The sequence below is a fragment of the Lampetra fluviatilis genome, chromosome 59 (assembly GCF_964198595.1).
Source record: "Lampetra fluviatilis chromosome 59, kcLamFluv1.1, whole genome shotgun sequence".
Lineage (NCBI taxonomy): Eukaryota > Metazoa > Chordata > Hyperoartia > Petromyzontiformes > Petromyzontidae > Lampetra > Lampetra fluviatilis.
In genome coordinates this window covers 1352713-1371352 of record NC_136333.1, presented here as the reverse complement: position 1 = coordinate 1371352, position 18640 = coordinate 1352713, and the positions used below count along the sequence as shown (strand labels likewise).

The 18640-nt window shown below is 52.6% G+C and overlaps 1 protein-coding gene across 1 annotated transcript in view; it reads right to left on the bottom strand.

Moving 5' to 3' along the window:
- Positions 1-15506, bottom strand: part of LOC144950714 (pyruvate kinase PKM-like) — a 34934-nt gene extending 19428 nt beyond the window's left edge. The window contains exons 1-3 of the mRNA XM_078880786.1: positions 15361-15506; positions 1671-1828; positions 186-277 (exon numbers count right to left, since the gene is read on the bottom strand). Coding sequence (XP_078736912.1) covers positions 186-277; positions 1671-1818 — 240 coding nt within the window. The 5' untranslated portion in view covers positions 1819-1828; positions 15361-15506. The remainder of the gene's footprint in view (positions 1-185; positions 278-1670; positions 1829-15360) is intronic.
- Positions 15507-18640: the final 3134 nt, after the last annotated feature.

The window sequence follows — 18640 nt, the reverse complement described above, 5'->3', positions numbered from 1 at the left end:
CGCCCAAGCTCTGCGGTTCTACACTGGGAGGGGGGGGGGGGGGGAAGACGACGGGCGCGGAAGGAAAACGGAGAGACGGGAGAAAAGCCACGGGGAGGGGGGGCGAGGGGGGGGGGCGGCGAGGGGGGGGGGCGAGGGGGGGGCGAGGGGGGGGTCGAGGGGGGGGGCGAGGGGGGGGGCGTTACCTCGTGGGAGCCGTGGGAGAAGTTCATGCGGGCGATGTTCATGCCGCCCTTGATCATCTCCTTGAGTTTCTCCACGGCGCAGGACGCCGGCCCTGGGGGGCACGGGGGGGGGGGGGGCGGGGGTCATTGGGGGTTAGCGAGACGATGGTGGTCGTGGTAAAATAGTCTCCGTGCGTCCGTACGTCCATCGGTACCGGCACCGGTGGGATCGCAATAACTCCGGTGACGACGGCGGTCCGATTACCAACGAGCCTCCAGTGGGTCAAAAAGTTCCGCTGCCGCTATAAATGTCCACGTGACGACGACGACGATTTGACCCGGGATTTGTGACGGCCACGTCGCTCGTCTGAAAGCAGCAGATGAGTGGGGCTCTTGCACGTGGCAAAATCAATACTAAACCCAGTCCTGGTAAAACAGTCTCCGCGCGTCCGTCCGTCCGTCGGCGGGAGGCAACTCCCCGTGGTCAGAGTCGCGTTGCTCGCGGGAGGAGAGAAAAGAAAAGAAAGGAGGAAAAAAAACGGAAACTCGTCGACCAAAGCGTCGCTTGCCCCCACGTGGTCGCGAGCACGCTGCGTTCGTCCTCGCGGGGGGCAGGTGGGGGGGAGGTGGGGGGGAGGTGGGGGGGGAGGTGGGGGGGGAGGTGGGGGGGAGGTGGGGGGGAGGTGGGGGGCAAGTAGGTGGGGGGGGGGGGAGGTGGTGGGGGGGAGGTGGTGATTTGGGGGGGGTGGCGGTTCTGGATGGACGGCTCCCCGCGCCAGAGCGCCGCGGCACACGAGACGCCGTTTTACGTCCGGCGGGGTGCTCATTCCAAATCTGGCATCAGTTTTTGTCCATCACGTCAGGTTTTTGAGATATCAAATATAGCATTTTCAATAAAAACTGCAGAAGAAAAATATTAACTAAATGTGGATATCTACATAAAATTATATTATAAACACACTATCCTAAAAATACAGCACCATATTTTAACACTAAAGCAGTCACTGACTCGCAACAACTTGCAATCACAAGTGACAGAGTTAATTTCGGGTAAAATCAATGAAAATGGGGTATGCCGATAGCATAAGAATGAGATGTGATAGAGCAAATCTGAGATCGGATTTGGAATCAGCACCCTGAAATTAGTCTAGAACAGCTGCAAAAGTCCAGGCCATACATTTTTTTTTTGTTGACCAGTGTAATTCAGGGACACTGTCCGTGTCACGGGGGTCTGTGCTGGGAGAGAGGGGGGGGCAGGTATATGGAATGAGTGGGTCAGGGGGTCAAAGGTGCTGATTGAGGCCAGGGGGGTGGTGGGTGGGTCAGACGGCGGGGTCAATGAGGAGGCGTCGCAGCGACCGCCACGAGTCGACGACCGACAGGCGGAGGGACGGGGGGGGGGCGCCGGTCCGATCGGGGGGCACCGGGCCGGGTCGAGCGACGTTGGGGAGGAAAGGGGGGGGGGAGGAAAGGGGGGGGGGAGGAAAGGGGGGGTTGTGGACCCACCGATGGTGCAGACGATGCCGGTGTTGCGAGCCACCATCGGCTCCGTGTCGATGTCCAGGTGGCACAGGTGGCGCAGGAAGCTGTCGGCCTCGTGGTGGTGGTGGTGGCCGTGGCCGTGGCCGTGCGCGTGCGGCTGCTGGGTGGTCATGATGTCTCAGCTGGAGGGGGGGGGGGGGAGATGGTGTTGGCCAAGATGTGACAAAATGAGTCGTCGTCGTGGTTAAGAGGCCTTCGTAGGCTGGAGTTGAGCCCGGGCTGCCATGTTTGTAGTGTGCAGCCGCACGTCAACCACTGCGCCACCACTCCCCACCAACCACTCAGCCGCACGTCAACCACTGCGCCACCACTCCCCACCACACAGCCGCACGCACGATGCACAAGACAAGAATAACCCCCTTGTAGCAGGCGGGGCAATACCCCTACAGAGACACAGCAGCAGACAATACCCCTACAGAGACACAGCAGCAGACAAGACCCCTACAGAGACACAGCAGCAGACAATACCCCTACAGAGACACAGCAGCAGACAAGACCCCTACAGAGACACAGCAGCAGACAAGACCCCTACAGAGACACAGCAGCAGACAATACCCCTACAGAGACACAGCAGCAGACAATACCCCTACAGAGACACAGCAGCAGACAATACTCCTACAGAGACACAGCAGCAGACAATACCCCTACAGAGACACAGCAGCAGACAATACTCCTACAGAGACACAGCAGCAGACAATACCCCTACAGAGACACAGCAGCAGACAATACCCCTACAGAGACACAGCAGCAGACAATACTCCTACAGAGACACAGCAGCAGACAATACCCCTACAGAGACACAGCAGCAGACAATACTCCTACAGAGACACAGCAGCAGACAATACTCCTACAGAGACACAGCAGCAGACAATATCCCTACACACTGGCAGAGCCAGTGGGGGGGGGGGGTGGCACGTGCCCCCCCAATGATCCGATCTAAATCCCTAATTTCGATCGGATCATTGGGGTTTATTAGTAATAAATCGGGAGACACCTCAACAGACAATACCCCTACAGAGATACCTCAACAGGCAATACCCCTACAGAGACACAGCAACAGACAATACCCCTACAGAGACACCTCAACAGACAATACCCCTACAGAGACACAGCAACAGACAATACCCCTACAGAGACACCTCAACAGACAATACCCCTACAGAGACACCTCAACAGACAATACCCCTACAGAGACACCTCAACAGACAATACCCCTACAGAGACACCTCAACAGACAATACCCCTACAGACACCTCAACAGACAATACCCCTACAGAGACACCTCAACAGACAATACCCCTACAGAGACACCTCAACAGACAATACCCCTACAGAGACACCTCAACAGACAATACCCCTACAGAGACACCTCAACAGACAATACCCCTACAGAGAGACCTCAACAGACAATACCCCTACAGAGACACCTCAACAGGCAATACCCCTACAGAGACACCTCAACAGACAATACCCCTACAGAGACACCTCAACAGACAATACCCCTACAGAGACACCTCAACAGGCAATACCCCTACAGAGACACCTCAACAGGCAATACCCCTACAGAGACACCTCAACAGGCAATACCCCTACAGAGACACCTCAACAGGCAATACCCCTACAGAGACACCTCAACAGGCAATACCCCTACAGAGACACCTCAACAGGCAATACCCCTACAGAGACACCTCAACAGGCAATACCCCTACAGAGACACCTCAACAGGCAATACCCCTACAGAGACACCTCAACAGACAATACCCCTACAGAGACACCTCAACAGGCAATACCCCTACAGAGACACCTCAACAGGCAATACCCCTACAGAGACACCTCAACAGGCAATACCCCTACAGAGACACCTCAACAGGCAATACCCCTACAGAGACACCTCAACAGGCAATACCCCTACAGAGACACCTCAACAGACAATACCCCTACAGAGACACCTCAACAGACCATACCCCTACAGAGACACCTCAACAGACAATACCCCTACAGAGACACCTCAACAGACAATACCCCTACAGAGACACCTCAACAGACCATACCCCTACAGACACCTCAACAGACAATACCCCTACAGAGACACCTCAACAGACAATACCCCTACAGACACCTCAACAGACAATACCCCTACAGAGACACCTCAACAGACAATACCCCTACAGAGACACCTCAACAGACAATACCCCTACAGAGACACCTCACCAGACAATACCCCTACAGAGACAACTCAACAGACCATACCCCTACAGACACCTCAACAGACAATACCCCTACAGAGACACCTCACCAGACAATACCCCTACAGAGACACCTCAACAGACCATACCCCTACAGAGACACCTCAACAGACAATACCCCTACAGAGACACCTCAACAGACCATACCCCTACAGAGACACCTCAACAGACAATACCCCTACAGAGACACCTCAACAGGCAATACCCCTACAGAGACACCTCAACAGACCATACCCCTACAGAGAGACCTTAACAGACAATACCCCTACAGAGACACCTCAACAGACAATACCCCTACAGAGACACCTTAACAGACAATACCCCTACAGAGACACCTCAACAGACAATACCCCTACAGAGACACCTCAACAGACAATACCCCTACAGAGACACCTCAACAGGCAATACCCCTACAGAGAGACCTTAACAGACAATACCCCTACAGAGACACCTCAACAGACAATACCCCTACAGAGACACCTCAACAGACAATACCCCTACAGAGACACCTCAACAGACAATACCCCTACAGAGACACCTCAACAGACAATACCCCTACAGAGAGACCTTAACAGACAATACCCCTACAGAGACACCTCAACAGACAATACCCCTACAGAGACACCTCAACAGACAATACCCCTACAGAGACACCTCAACAGGCAATACCCCTACAGAGACACCTCAACAGACAATACCCCTACAGAGACACTTCAACAGGCAATACCCCTACAGAGACACCTCAACAGACAATACCCCTACAGAGACACCTCAACAGACCATACCCCTACAGAGACACCTCAACAGACAATACCCCTACAGAGACACCTCAACAGACAATACCCCTACAGAGACACCTCAACAGGCAATACCCCTACAGAGACACCTCAACAGACAATACCCCTACAGAGAAACCTCAACAGACAATACCCCTACAGAGACACCTCAACAGACAATACCCCTACAGAGACACCTCAACAGACAATACCCCTACAGAGACACAGCAACAGACAATACCCCTACAGAGACACCTCAACAGACAATACCCCTACAGAGACACCTCAACAGGCAATACCCCTACAGAGACACCTCAACAGGCAATACCCCTACAGAGACACCTCAACAGACAATACCCCTACAGAGACACCTCAACAGACAATACCCCTACAGAGACACCTCAACAGGCAATACCCCTACAGAGACACCTCAACAGGCAATACCCCTACAGAGACACCTCAACAGGCAATACCCCTACAGAGACACCTCAACAGGCAATACCCCTACAGAGACACCTCAACAGACAATACCCCTACAGAGACACAGCAACAGACAATACCTCTACAGAGAGACCTCAACTGACAATACCCCTACAGAGACACCTCAACAGACAATACCCCTACAGAGACACCTCAACAGACAATACCCCTATAGAGACACCTCAACAGACAATACCCCTATAGAGACACCTCAACAGACAATACCCCTACAGAGACACCTCAACAGACAATACCCCTACAGAGACACCTCAACAGACAATACCCCTATAGAGACACCTCAACTGACAATACCCCTACAGAGACACCTCAACTGACAATACCCCTACAGAGACACCTCAACAGACAATACCCCTACAGAGACACCTCAACAGACAATACCCCTACAGAGACACCTCAACAGACAATACCCCTATAGAGACACCTCAACAGACAATACCCCTACAGAGACACCTCAACAGACAATACCCCTACAGAGACACCTCAACAGACAATACCCCTACAGAGACACCTCAACAGACAATACCCCTATAGAGACACCTCAACAGACAATACCCCTACAGAGACACCTCAACAGACAATACCCCTACAGAGACACCTCAACAGACAATACCCCTACAGAGAGACCTCAACAGACAATACCCCTACAGAGACACCTCAACAGACAATACCCCTACAGAGACACAGCAACAGACAATACCCCTACAGAGACACCTCAACAGGCAATACCCCTACAGAGACACCTCAACAGACAATACCCCTACAGAGACACCTCAACAGACAATACCTCTACAGAGACACCTCAACAGACAGACATTCCGACTTAAATAAAATAGGTGACGGAACAAACTGCTGTCTCTGTAGTTGCCCCCCACCACCACCTTAGTTACTTTTTAATCAAAACAGTTTGACACACACACACAGAGTCAGTCATTGACACACACAAAGATATTGACACACACTCATTGGCATACACACACCCACACTCATTGACAGACACACACGCACACAAAGACAAAGATCCCCCGTATAGCCTTAACTGTTGGGGCAAGTGCTGTTAGCGAGCAGCAGCACCTACCAAGGCCGGGCACGGCACACAAGGTGGGTGGATGAGCAACAACAACAACAACAACAACAATCAAATCTTAAACTTAATTTTAACGCAAAGATGACAATCAATTCATCGGTGCATGGGAGTCACTGTGGAATGTCCTGGTCGTTCCAGAGTGACCCTCATTCACCGTGACGTTTCACGAATTGATTGCAATCTTTGCGTTCAAATTTAATATTTCTGTGTTGTTGTTGTTGTTTTAAACGGCTGCCCGCAAAAAGGGGGGGCGGGGGGGCAGTCAAAAAGCCGCGGTGTTTCCGGAGCCGCGGGTTTGCCCACCCCCGGGTTCACGGATGTGCCAGGCTAGGTGCACCGCGGGTCGACTGCGTGACGTGCGAGGAAGGCTCGCAGGCGGGGAGGTCACGTGGACAGTCCCAGCGTGGCATGGGGTTGACCCACTGGATGCAGAACTTCTTTTGCACCGTACGTAGCAAAGCATGCTAAATCGGAGGTGCAGCGCTGAGTCTACGTGCAGTGCTGAGTCTATGGTGCAGTGCTGAGTCTATGGGCAGTGTTGAGTCTATGGGCAGTGTTGAGTCTATGGGCAGTGTTGAGTCTATGGGCAGTGTTGAGTCTATGGGTAGTGTTGAGTCTACGTGCATTGTTGAGTCTATGGGCAGTGCCGAGTCTACGGGCAGTGCTGAGTCTATGGTGCATTGCTGAGTCTATGGTGCATTGCTGAGTCTACATGCAGTGCTGAGTCTATGGTGCATTGCTGAGTCTACGTGCATTGTTGAGTCTATGGGCAGTGTTGAGTCTATGGGCAGTGCTGAGTCTATGGTGCATTGCTGAGTCTATGGTGCATTGCTGAGTCTACATGCAGTGCTGAGTCTATGGTGCAGTGCTGAGTCTATGGTGCAGTGTTGAGTCTATCGTGCAGTGTTGAGTCTATGGTGCAGTGCTGAGTCTATGGTGCAGTGCTGAGTCTATGGTGCAGTGTTGAGTCTATGGTGCAGTGTTGAGTCTATGGTGCAGTGCTGAGTCTATGGTGCAGTGTTGAGTCTATGGTGCAGTGTTGAGTCTATGGGTAGTGTTGAGTCTATGGGCAGTGCTGAGTCTATGGGTAGTGTTGAGTCTATGGGCAGTGCTGAGTCTATGGGCAGTGTTGAGTCTATGGGCAGTGCTGAGTCTATGGGCAGTGTTGAGTCTATGGGCAGTGCTGAGTCTATGGGCAGTGCTGAGTCTATGGGCAGTGTTGAGTCTATGGGCAGTGTTGAGTCTATGGGTAGTGTTGAGTCTATGGGCAGTGCTGAGTCTATGGGTAGTGTTGAGTCTATGGGCAGTGTTGAGTCTATGGGCAGTGTTGAGTCTATGGGTAGTGTTGAGTCTATGGGTAGTGTTGAGTCTACGGGCAGTGCTGAGTCTATGGGCAGTGCTGAGTCTATGGGTAGTGTTGAGTCTATGTGTAGTGTTGAGTCTATGTGTAGTGTTGAGTCTATGGGCAGTGTTGAGTCTATGGGCAGTGCTGAGTCTATGGTGCAGTGCTGAGTCTATGGTGCAGTGCTGAGTCTATGGTGCAGTGTTGAGTCTATGGTGCAGTGTTGAGTCTATGGTGCAGTGCTGAGTCTATGGTGCAGTGCTGAGTCTATGGTGCAGTGCTGAGTCTATGGTGCAGTGTTGAGTCTATGGTGCAGTGCTGAGTCTATGGTGCAGTGTTGAGTCTATGGTGCAGTGCTAAGTCTATGGTGCAGTGCTGAGTCTATGGTGCAGTGCTAAGTCTATGGTGCAGTGCTGAGTCTATGGTGCAGTGCTGAGTATATGGTGCAGTGCTGAGTCTATGGTGCAGTGCTGAGTCTACGTTCAGTGCTGCGTCTACGTTCAGCGCTGAGTCTATGGGCAGTGTTGAGTCTATGGGCAGTGTTGAGTCTATGGGCATTGCTGAGTCTATGGTGCAGTGCTGAGTCTACGGGCAGTGTTGAGTCTATGGGCAGTGTTGAGTCTATGGGCATTGCTGAGTCTATGGGCAGTGTTGAGTCTATGGGCAGTGTTGAGTCTATGGGCATTGCTGAGTCTATGGTGCAGTGCTGAGTCTACGTTCAGTGCTGCGTCTACGGGCAGTGTTGAGTCTATGGGCAGTGTTGAGTCTATGGGCATTGCTGAGTCTATGGTGCAGTGCTGAGTCTACGGGCAGTGCCGAAACTACGTGCAGTGCGTATGTTGAATTTCTTTAGCACCGTATGTAACCAACTGCGCTAAATCAAAGGTGCTGGGGTGGGGGGTGACGGACAACAAAAACTTAAAAAAACTTAAATCAGTTCTAAAGGAAAGAACTGAAGGATGACCGACGGATGCACCGACTGTATGTGCGGGCAGACACGCACACGAACCACACGTACACCACACACACGCGTGCCGTGAATAACCCTCGGTGGGCGGCGTGCCATCTCAAAAATAGCCTCTTGGCAAAAGGTCGGAGCCAGACGAGACGAGGCGGCCGCGCGCCGATCGAGGGTGTGCGAGCGTGCCCCCCTCTCCACGTCGCTCGCTCCGCTAGAATTACACGGCGGCGCTGTCACAGGAGCTCACGAAGTGGGGGGCAAGGAGTCGGGGGGGGGGGGGCTCGCTCTGTGATCAACAACGCGTACGTGCGGGAGTGTGTGTGTGTACGGGCTAGGTCGACTCAGCCTCAAACGAGTAGCTGGTGCAGCGGTTGTGTGGTAAACATCGCCACTGGGGAGACAAAGGCGGCCGGGCGTGGTGCTGGCCACCCACCCCCTCGTGTGCCGTGCCGGACTTCATTAGGTGCTCGCTAACAGCACTTGCCCCAGCGGTCTGTTTACAGGCTATAATAGTGACCGCGTGTATGTGTGTGTGTGTGCGCAGCTCCGTACTACAACCATCATCATCATCATCAGCCACGATCAATCCACCGCTGGATTATAAACATGCGCGCGTTTATTCACTAAAATTTTACCAAAAAATTAAGCTTTTTTATTTGTATTTACACCGCCAAATATTTTCATTGTGGTTACACGTCACAATCACTCACCACCCTCACCCCCCTGGCACCCCCGCCCCCTACTCTACCGCTCCCAAATTGACAAACACACACACAGACACACACTCATTGACAAACACACAGACCCACTCATTAACACACACACACACACAGACCCACACACAGACACACACTCATTAACACACACACACACACAGACCCACACTCATTGACAAACACACACACACACTCGCACTTAGTGATCAACACACAGATAAAGATCCCCCGCATAGCCTTAACAGACTGCTGGGGCAAGTGATGTTAGCGAGTAGCACCTACGTCGGCTGGGCAAGGGGCACGAGGGGAGGGGTGGGAGGGGTAGCGTCATCACGCCCGGCCGCCTTTGTCTCCATCCTGGTGGTGGTAGTGCAGGGTGACCAGTGGTGGTAGTGCAGGGTGACCAGTGGTGGTAGTGCAGGGTGACTAGTGGTGGTAGTGCAGGGTGACCAGTGGTGATAGTGCAGGGTGACCAGTGGTGGTAGTGCAGGGTGACCAGTGGTGGTAGTGCAGGCTGACTGGTGGTGGTAGTGCAGGGTGACTGGTGGTGGTAGTGCAGGGTGACTAGTGGTGGTAGTGCAGGGTGACTAGTGGTAGTAGTGCAGGGTGACCAGTGGTGGTAGTGCAGGGTGACCAGTGGTGGTAGTGCAGGGTGACCAGTGGTGGTAGTGCAGGGTGACCAGTGGTGGTAGTGCAGGGTGACCAGTGGTGGTAGTGCAGTGTGACCAGTGGTGGTAGTGCAGTGTGACTAGTGGTGGTAGTGCAGGCTGACTGGTGGTAGTGCAGGGTGACTAGTGGTGGTAGTGCAGGGTGACCAGTGGTGATAGTGCAGGGTGACCAGTGGTGGTAGTGCAGGGTGACCAGTGGTGGTAGTGCAGGTGACCAGTGGTGGTAGTGCAGGGTGACTAGTGGTGGTAGTGCAGGCTGACTGGTGGTAGTGCAGGGTGACTAGTGGTGGTAGTGGAGGGTGACCAGTGGTGGTAGTGCAGGGTGACTAGTGGTAGTGCAGGGTGACTAGTGGTAGTGCAGGGTGACTAGTGGTGGTAGTGCAGGGTGACCGGTGGTGGTAGTGCAGGGTGACTAGTGACGGTAGTGCAGGGTGACTAGTGGTGGTAGTGCAGGGTGACTAGTGGTGGTAGTGCAGGGTGACCGGTGGTGGTAGTGCAGGGTGACTAGTGGTGGTAGTGCAGGGTGACTAGTGGTAGTAGTGCAGGGTGACCAGTGGTGGTAGTGCAGGGTGACTAGTAGTGGTAGTGCAGGGTGACTAGTGGTGGTAGTGCAGGGTGACTAGTGGTAGTAGTGCAGGGTGACCAGTGGTGGTAGTGCAGGCTGACTAGTGGTAGTGTGTGCCCAGTTTCTCACGAATCCAGGGAACGAGAAATTCTGGTTTCAGGGGCAGGGGAGGCCACTAGGTCCCCTGTGGTTTGGCAGCAATAACAACAACAGAAGCAGCAGCAGCAGCAGAGGCGCATGGAATGCGATGGAGTTGAGACTTGCAGAGAACGCGGGATTGTCTGCGAGCGCCTATTAAGGCCGGGGGCACGGCACGCAGACCTACTGGAGCGGGGGATTAGGTGAATATCGTCTACGCTTCGTCTCTCTCGCCTACAAAACACGCACACTGCACGTACGGTCATTGTATACATACACACACACGTACCAGACTCGACTTGCACACACACAAAGATCCCCCCCCCCTATGTCCTGAGCAAACTGTTAGGGCAAGTGCTGTTAGCGAGCTCCTATTCAAAGGCGGGAACGGCACGCGACCCCGGAGGGTGATGCAGCCTGTAAATCAGCGAGGGAAATTTTGTCTCACCGACCTACACACACACACAATGACCTACACACACACACACAGACCCACACACACACACTGACCCACACCCACACACACACCGACCCACACCCACACACACACAGACCCACACACACACACCGACCCACACCCACACTGACCTACACACACTCACACTGACCTACCTACACACACACTGACCCACCAACACACACACTGAGCCACACGCGCACACACACACACACTGACCCACACACACACACTGACCTACACACACACTGACCCACACCCACACACACACCACACACACACACTGACCCAGACACACACCGACCCACTGACCCACACACACCGACCCACTGACCCACACACACAATGACCCACACACACAATGACCTACACCCACACTGACCTCCACACCCACACTGACCTACACACACTGACCTACACACACTGACCTACACACACTGACCTACACACACACCCACACGCGCACACACTCTCACACAATGACACACACACAATAACCCCCACACACACACACAATCACAATGACCCACACACAATCACAATGACCCACACGTACACCGACCCACACGTATACATGGTCACACCAACCTACAAATACAGACTGTAGGGGCAAGTGCTGTTAGCGAGCACCTATTAAAGGCAGGCACAGCACACGAGGGGTGGGTGGCCAGCACCACGCCCAACCGCCTTTGTCTCCCCAGTGGCGATGTTTACTATACACCACACCAGGTGCTCATTTGAGGCCGAGTCGACCTAGGGGAGCAGGCCCAGGATCGTTTCAGACAATGGTCACTGGCGTTGGGCCGTGGGTGGGAATCGAACCTTGAGGGTCGCCGGGTTCGTAGCGCAGCGCGCTAACCGCTGCACCACCGCTCCTCCCACCTCGACCCAAACGCACTTGCGTACACGTAGACACCCACACACAACAGCGGCCATTCGCCACGAAGCGGCGCTTGTGCCGGGCTAGGTGCACGTTGAGGCCACCGCGTGAAGACTCGCCACCTGGGTCACGGGGCAGACCCAGGTGGTGCCATGGGGTTCACCGACTGAGATGACCGGCAGATGCGCAAGCCACCGTGCCAACTTGCTGCATTTTATCCGCCCGGCGCTCCGCTCGTTGTTGTGAGCGTCGCTTCTCCGCTGTTGCTGGAGGGCGGCCACCTCCAAGGGTATATGACGATACAAACACAAGACTAAGGTCCCCCGTGTAGCCTTTAACAGGCTGTAGGGGCAAGTGCTGCTATAGAGTAGCAGCAGGAGAGGTCGCAAACGGGTTTTGATTCCTTACCCGTACCCGGCCGCACCAGGGTCGCAAACGGGTACCCCTGCCCGGCCGGTAGAGTACGGGTATCGGGTACCTGATTGCGACCTCTGGGATGAAGCCATGTTGCAGGCGCGGGTGGGTTGATTCTAGGAACTTGAATTGTGATAAGAGACAAGACGTTGGGAAATGAGTGACAAACGGTGACTCACCAGTGACTCACGGCCTACCCGTACCCGGCCGCACCAGGGTCACAAACGGTACCCGGGTAGCCGGGTATCGGGTAGGGTAGCCGGGTATCGGGTAGGGTACGGGTGTCGGGTAGGGTACGGGTGTCGGGTAGGGTACGGGTGTCGGGTACCCGGTTGCGACCTCTGAGCAGCAGCACCTATGAAGGTCGGGACCTACACACACACATGTAAAGATCCCCCGTATAGCCTACACGGGCTGTTGGGGCAAGTGTTGGTTGCGAGCGACTATTGAGGGCGGAGCAGCACACGACCCCGGAGGGCGATGCGTCCTGTAAATAAGAGAGGTCGATTTTGTCTTCTCTGACCTACACACACACACTGACCTACACAAAAATAAGTGCTGTTAGCGAGCACTTATGAAGGCCGGAACGGTACACGAGGGGGTGGGTGGCCAGCACCACGCCCGGCCACCTTTGTCTCCCCAGTGGCAATTTTTACACACCACACCAGGTACTCATTTGAGGCTGAGTCGACCTAGGGGAGGCCCGGGACCGGTTCAGATAATCGTCACTGGTGTTGGCCGTGAGCGGGAATCGAACCCGTGTCGCCGGGATCATAGCGCAGCGCGCTAACCGCTACACTACCGCTCCCCACAACAAACACACACCTACACACCTACACACAGACCTAAACACACCTACACACACACAGATCTAAACACACCTACACACACACAGATCTAAATACACACACAGACCTACACACACACTGACTGACCTATACAAACACCCACACACCCACACACAGACTGACCTATATACACACGTACACACCCACACACATACCCATACAACACACCCACACACAGACAGACCCATACACACACGTACACACCCACAGACCCATACACACCCACACATAGACGGACCTATACACACCCACACACGGACACACCCACACACACACGTACACACACGTACACACCCACACACACCCCTACACACACACAGACCCAGGGTCTCTCTTGAAAAGCGACTATCCCGGTCACTCGAGATCTCACTCACCTGGTCAACCAAAACAAACTGGAAACCCACACTACACACACAGTCACTGTTTACACACACACACACAGAGTCACACACACTACACACACACACACAGTCACTGTTTACACAGACACACACACAGAGCCACACACACACACACAGAGCAACACACACACACAGAGCCACACACACACAGAGCCACACACACACAGAGCCACACACACACAGAGCCACACACAGAGCAACACACACACACACACAGAGCCACACACACACACACAGAGCCACAAACACAGAGAGAGAGACACACACACACACACACAGACTCACCTACACACACACACTACACACACAGAGCAACACACAGAGACACACACACACAGAGCCACAGACACACACACAGACTCACCTACACACACACACACCGACCCACACACGCACACAGAGCCACGCGCACCGAGAGACACACACACGCACACACAGAGCCACACACACACACCTACACACGCAAACTCCGCGACCCATCTCACGCCTGTAAATGTTTAACGACACCCAAATCACCGCCTCCGTTGCTGGCACGTAGGCCACCAACCAGCAGTGGACTGGGCATGGTTGATGATGATGAAGATGACGATGATGATGGTGGTGATGACGCCAGCATTTGACGGCGTGGGGCAGCGAGCACACCGCCTCCAGCAATGCGCGAAGGACTTCTTGGACCCGCCACAGGAACGTGGAATTCCCCCCCCCCCAACTCTCTCAAGACAGAAGAGCGCCACCGATCGTGGGCTAAACGAACCCGGCGACCCGAGTTCGACTCCCGCACTCACGGCCAACACTCAGTGGGGAGACCTCCCCTCTACCCCGTCTCCCCTCTAGGTCGACTCAGCCGTAAACGACCTTCAAGTGGGGCTCGCCAAGAGCACTTGCCCCAACAGCCTGTGTGGGCTACACGGGGTGAGGGGGATCTTTGCATTTGTGTATTGCGCAAGCGAGTGCGAACGTGACCGAATATGCCTGACCAGGTGCACCTAGCCTGGCACACGCGCCGTGGTGAGGTCACCGCCACACAGCAGCGGACGGCGGTTGTTGTTGTGCATAGGTGGTTCTCGCCGACAGCACTTGCCCCAACAGTCCGTGAAGGCTACGCTGGGGGGGAACCTTTTTCTTTGGTGTGCAGGCGAGCGTTTGACATGGGGGGGGGGGGAGCGGTGGTGCAGCGGTTAGCGCGCTGCGCTACGAACCCGGCGACCCGAGTTGGATTCCCAGGGCTCAAATGATGAGTAGCCTGGCGCGGTGTGCAGTAGACATCGCCACAAGGGAGACAAAGGCGGCCGGGCGTGGTGCTGGCCACCCACCCATCCCATCCCGTGCCATGAAGGCCGGGCACAGGTGCTCTTCGCTAACAGCACTTGCCCCAAATCTGTTCAAGGCTATACGGGGGACCTTTATCTCTGTTTGTGTGTGTGCACCGTGTGTGTGTGTGTTTAGAGCCCATAGGTGCTCACTAACAGCACTTGCCCCAAATCTGTTCAAGGCTATACGGGGGACCTTTATCTGTGTGTGTATGTGTGCACCGTGTGTGTGTGTGTTTAGAGCCCAGGTGCTCGCTAACAGCACTTGCCCCAAATCTGTTCAAGGCTATACGGGGGACCTTTATCTGTGTGCGCACACGAGACCACCACCACGACCCCTGCCTCACCGAAGGTGAACGACGACGAGAAGGAAGGAGGTAGGAGCAGGATGACGCTGCTGCTGCTGCTGATGGCGGCTGCGATGGGAGGAAGAGGCGGAGCCGTGAGCCGTGAGAGCCGCTGCTGACACCCGGCCACGGCCCGCCCCGCCGCCTCTTATAGACACGCCGGCCCTGACGTCACCACGCCCACCGCTCAGGAGCCACGCCCACCACTCACGAGCCACGCCCACCACTCAAGAGCCACGCCCACAACCCAGGAGCCACGCCCACCGCTCAGGAGCCACGCCCATCTCTCAGGAGCCACGCCCACCACTTAAGAGACACGCCCACTCAGGAGACACGCCCACCTCTTACACATTTCACAAGTAGTACTAATCACATACCTGCATTTCCCATAAATATGCTAAATTCAGCTTTTTGTAGAGTATACTATGTAGTTTATACTTTCGTTGTTTACGTGGTGGTTTTGGTTGCTGCAGCTACATACTATTAACATTCCTTCCCTTTATTAGTGCTACCCCTATCCCCTCCCTTTGATGCTGCTAATCCTGCATAATGCACGGGCATAAGTAGTACTAATCGCATATCCGCATTTCCAATAAATATGCTAAATTCCTCTTGATATGCAAATTATTTTGTCAAGGCGCTCCTTCCCACCTTCCAACCCAGCTTAAATATACGCTCCAAGCGTGGTGGTGTTTCATTCAGACGCTGTCTCCCCGACAGACCTGGTCTTCACCTGAGGACGGCTGCTTGCGTTGTGGCCGAAACGTCGTGAGAATTATTTTATTATGTTTCATTTTTATTATTTTATTACTTCCCTTCTACGTGACTTTACCGAAAGAACCGAGAAGATGAATCCCTGCAGTCACGAAAGAAGCTTTAAATCGAAATGTAAGTATTGTAAAAGTAAACAAACAACTTGCAAAACATCTACAAACACAACTCAACTGTTTTCACTTTGACCTTGCCAGGTAAGCGGCCGGTGCGATGGCGTGGCCATGGCCACGTGGTGAATTGGCCCTCGACTTCTCGTCTCCTGTGCTGTGGATGACTCGGAGCTCAGAGACGCGGATTCGCCACCGCTGAGAGCCTTGGGTTAGCCACCTGGGTGCCAGCCCCAACCACAGCGATTACACCCCGGGGTCTCATAGACTCACACAGAGACTCATAGACTCACACAGAGACTCAGAGACTCACACATAGACCCAGAGACTCACACAGAGACTCATAGACTTACTTAGACACCCATAGACTCACACAGAGAGTCATAGACTCACACAGAGACTCATAGACTCACACAGAGACTCATAGACTTACTTAGACACCCATAGACTCACACAGAGAGTCATAAACTCACACATAGACCCAGAGACTCACACAGAGACTCATAGACTTGCTTAGACACCCATAGACTCACACAGAGAATCATAGACTCACACATAGACCCAGAGACTCACACAGAGACTCATAGACTTACTTAGACACCTATTGACTCGCACAGAGACCCATAGACTCACACACAAAAACCCATAGACTCAGACAGAGACCCAAAGACTCACACAGAGACCCATTGACTCGCACAGAGACCAATAGACTCAGACAGAGACCCATAGACTCGCATAGAAACACATCAAGTTCAGGTTCATTTATTAGGTATAGTCCTGTGAGCCATTCGGCTCTTGAATCGGGTGCAACCGCAACAAACAGAAAACAAAAACATGAACAAAAAACATCTTAAAGTGACTATGTGCAAACAGAAAATCTAAATATTGCAGAAAAAGCACCGTACACCAACACTGTGTGCAAAAATCCCAGTGGAATGCAAGTTAAACAACAACAACAACCACAAGACAACTTGAGACCCATAGACTCACATAGAGACCCATAGACTCGCATGGAGACAAACAGAATCAGAGACAGAGCGGTGGGCTTACCATCGAAGCGGCATCATCGCATGTCGGAATGAGAATCTAGAATGGAGGAATCTGATGAACTATGAAGCTCTTTATTCACAGATGCATTTGCGTCACGAGCCGCGTGCTAATCAAAATTGCATTGCCTGTACTAGTAGGGTTTTACCCTTTCAACTGGTACAAAAACTGACACCTTTATACAAAAAAACCTACTACTGTATTTTGCCACTGGTAAAGGAGGTTTCATAGTGTAAATGCTTACCCCGAGCTCTCAGTACTCTGATAGTGCGCTGTTTTTGAGTTGTACGCCTTTTGGCGTCATCTGGTCCAACACCAATGGAGACTCGGCTCTAAGAAAAGGTGTCTCGGGTGTGGACCAATCAACTTCAAGGACAGTGCACATCATTATCATCATCAGAGTTGCTTCTTTTTGTTTGCATTTTGACTGCTTGTGTTGCAGTGATTGCAAACATGATCCCTTGTATAAAGGTGTCAGTTTTTGTACCAGTTGAAAGGGTAAGAACCTACTACTATATTTTGCCACTGGTAAAGGAGGTCTCATAGTGTCATTGCATTACCTGTTCAGACTTTCAACTGGATCCTCCTGCCACCGCAGATTGGCAAATAAAAGAATAACCCCGTGACTTCACAAAACATCGCCACGCCAACTCCTAAAAGGACAAATTCCATCGCACGCCCTCCCATCATCAAAACCACCACCACCATCATCATCATCCTTCTTCAGTAAATCAACAACCATAGTGCAGGGCCCGAGAAATACTCAACTAAAACTAAACATTACATTTCGATTTAAAGCTTTCGTGACTGCAGGGATTCATCGTCTTGGTTCTTTCGGTAAAGTCACGTAGAATGGAAATAATAAAATAATAATAATAAAACATAATAAAATATATTTATATTATTTTATTATGTTTTCTTTTCATTATTTTATTACTTCCCTTCTATGTTTTCTTTTTATTATTTTATTACTTCTACGTGACTTTACTGAAAGAACCAAGAAGATGAACATTACATTTTACCAGATTAAGCCTCACTGAACTGCGATGTAGATTTTTTTTCAGAATCGATCTGGCCATCACAAATGATAGCTCAACGAAGTGGGGCTTCATTGGAACCTCATTTGCCAGTAAAAAATTATGATGATTGTTTTTTTTTTACCCTTCTATCTGGCAACAAAACTGACACCTTTTTTACAAGGAGTCATGTTTGCATAAACCACAATACCTGCAGTCATAATGCAAACAAAAAACATAACTCTGATAATGTATGCACTGTCCTTGAAGTTGATTGGTCCACACCCGAGACAGCTTTCTATAGTCTCACATGGGTTGGACCAGATGACGCCAAAA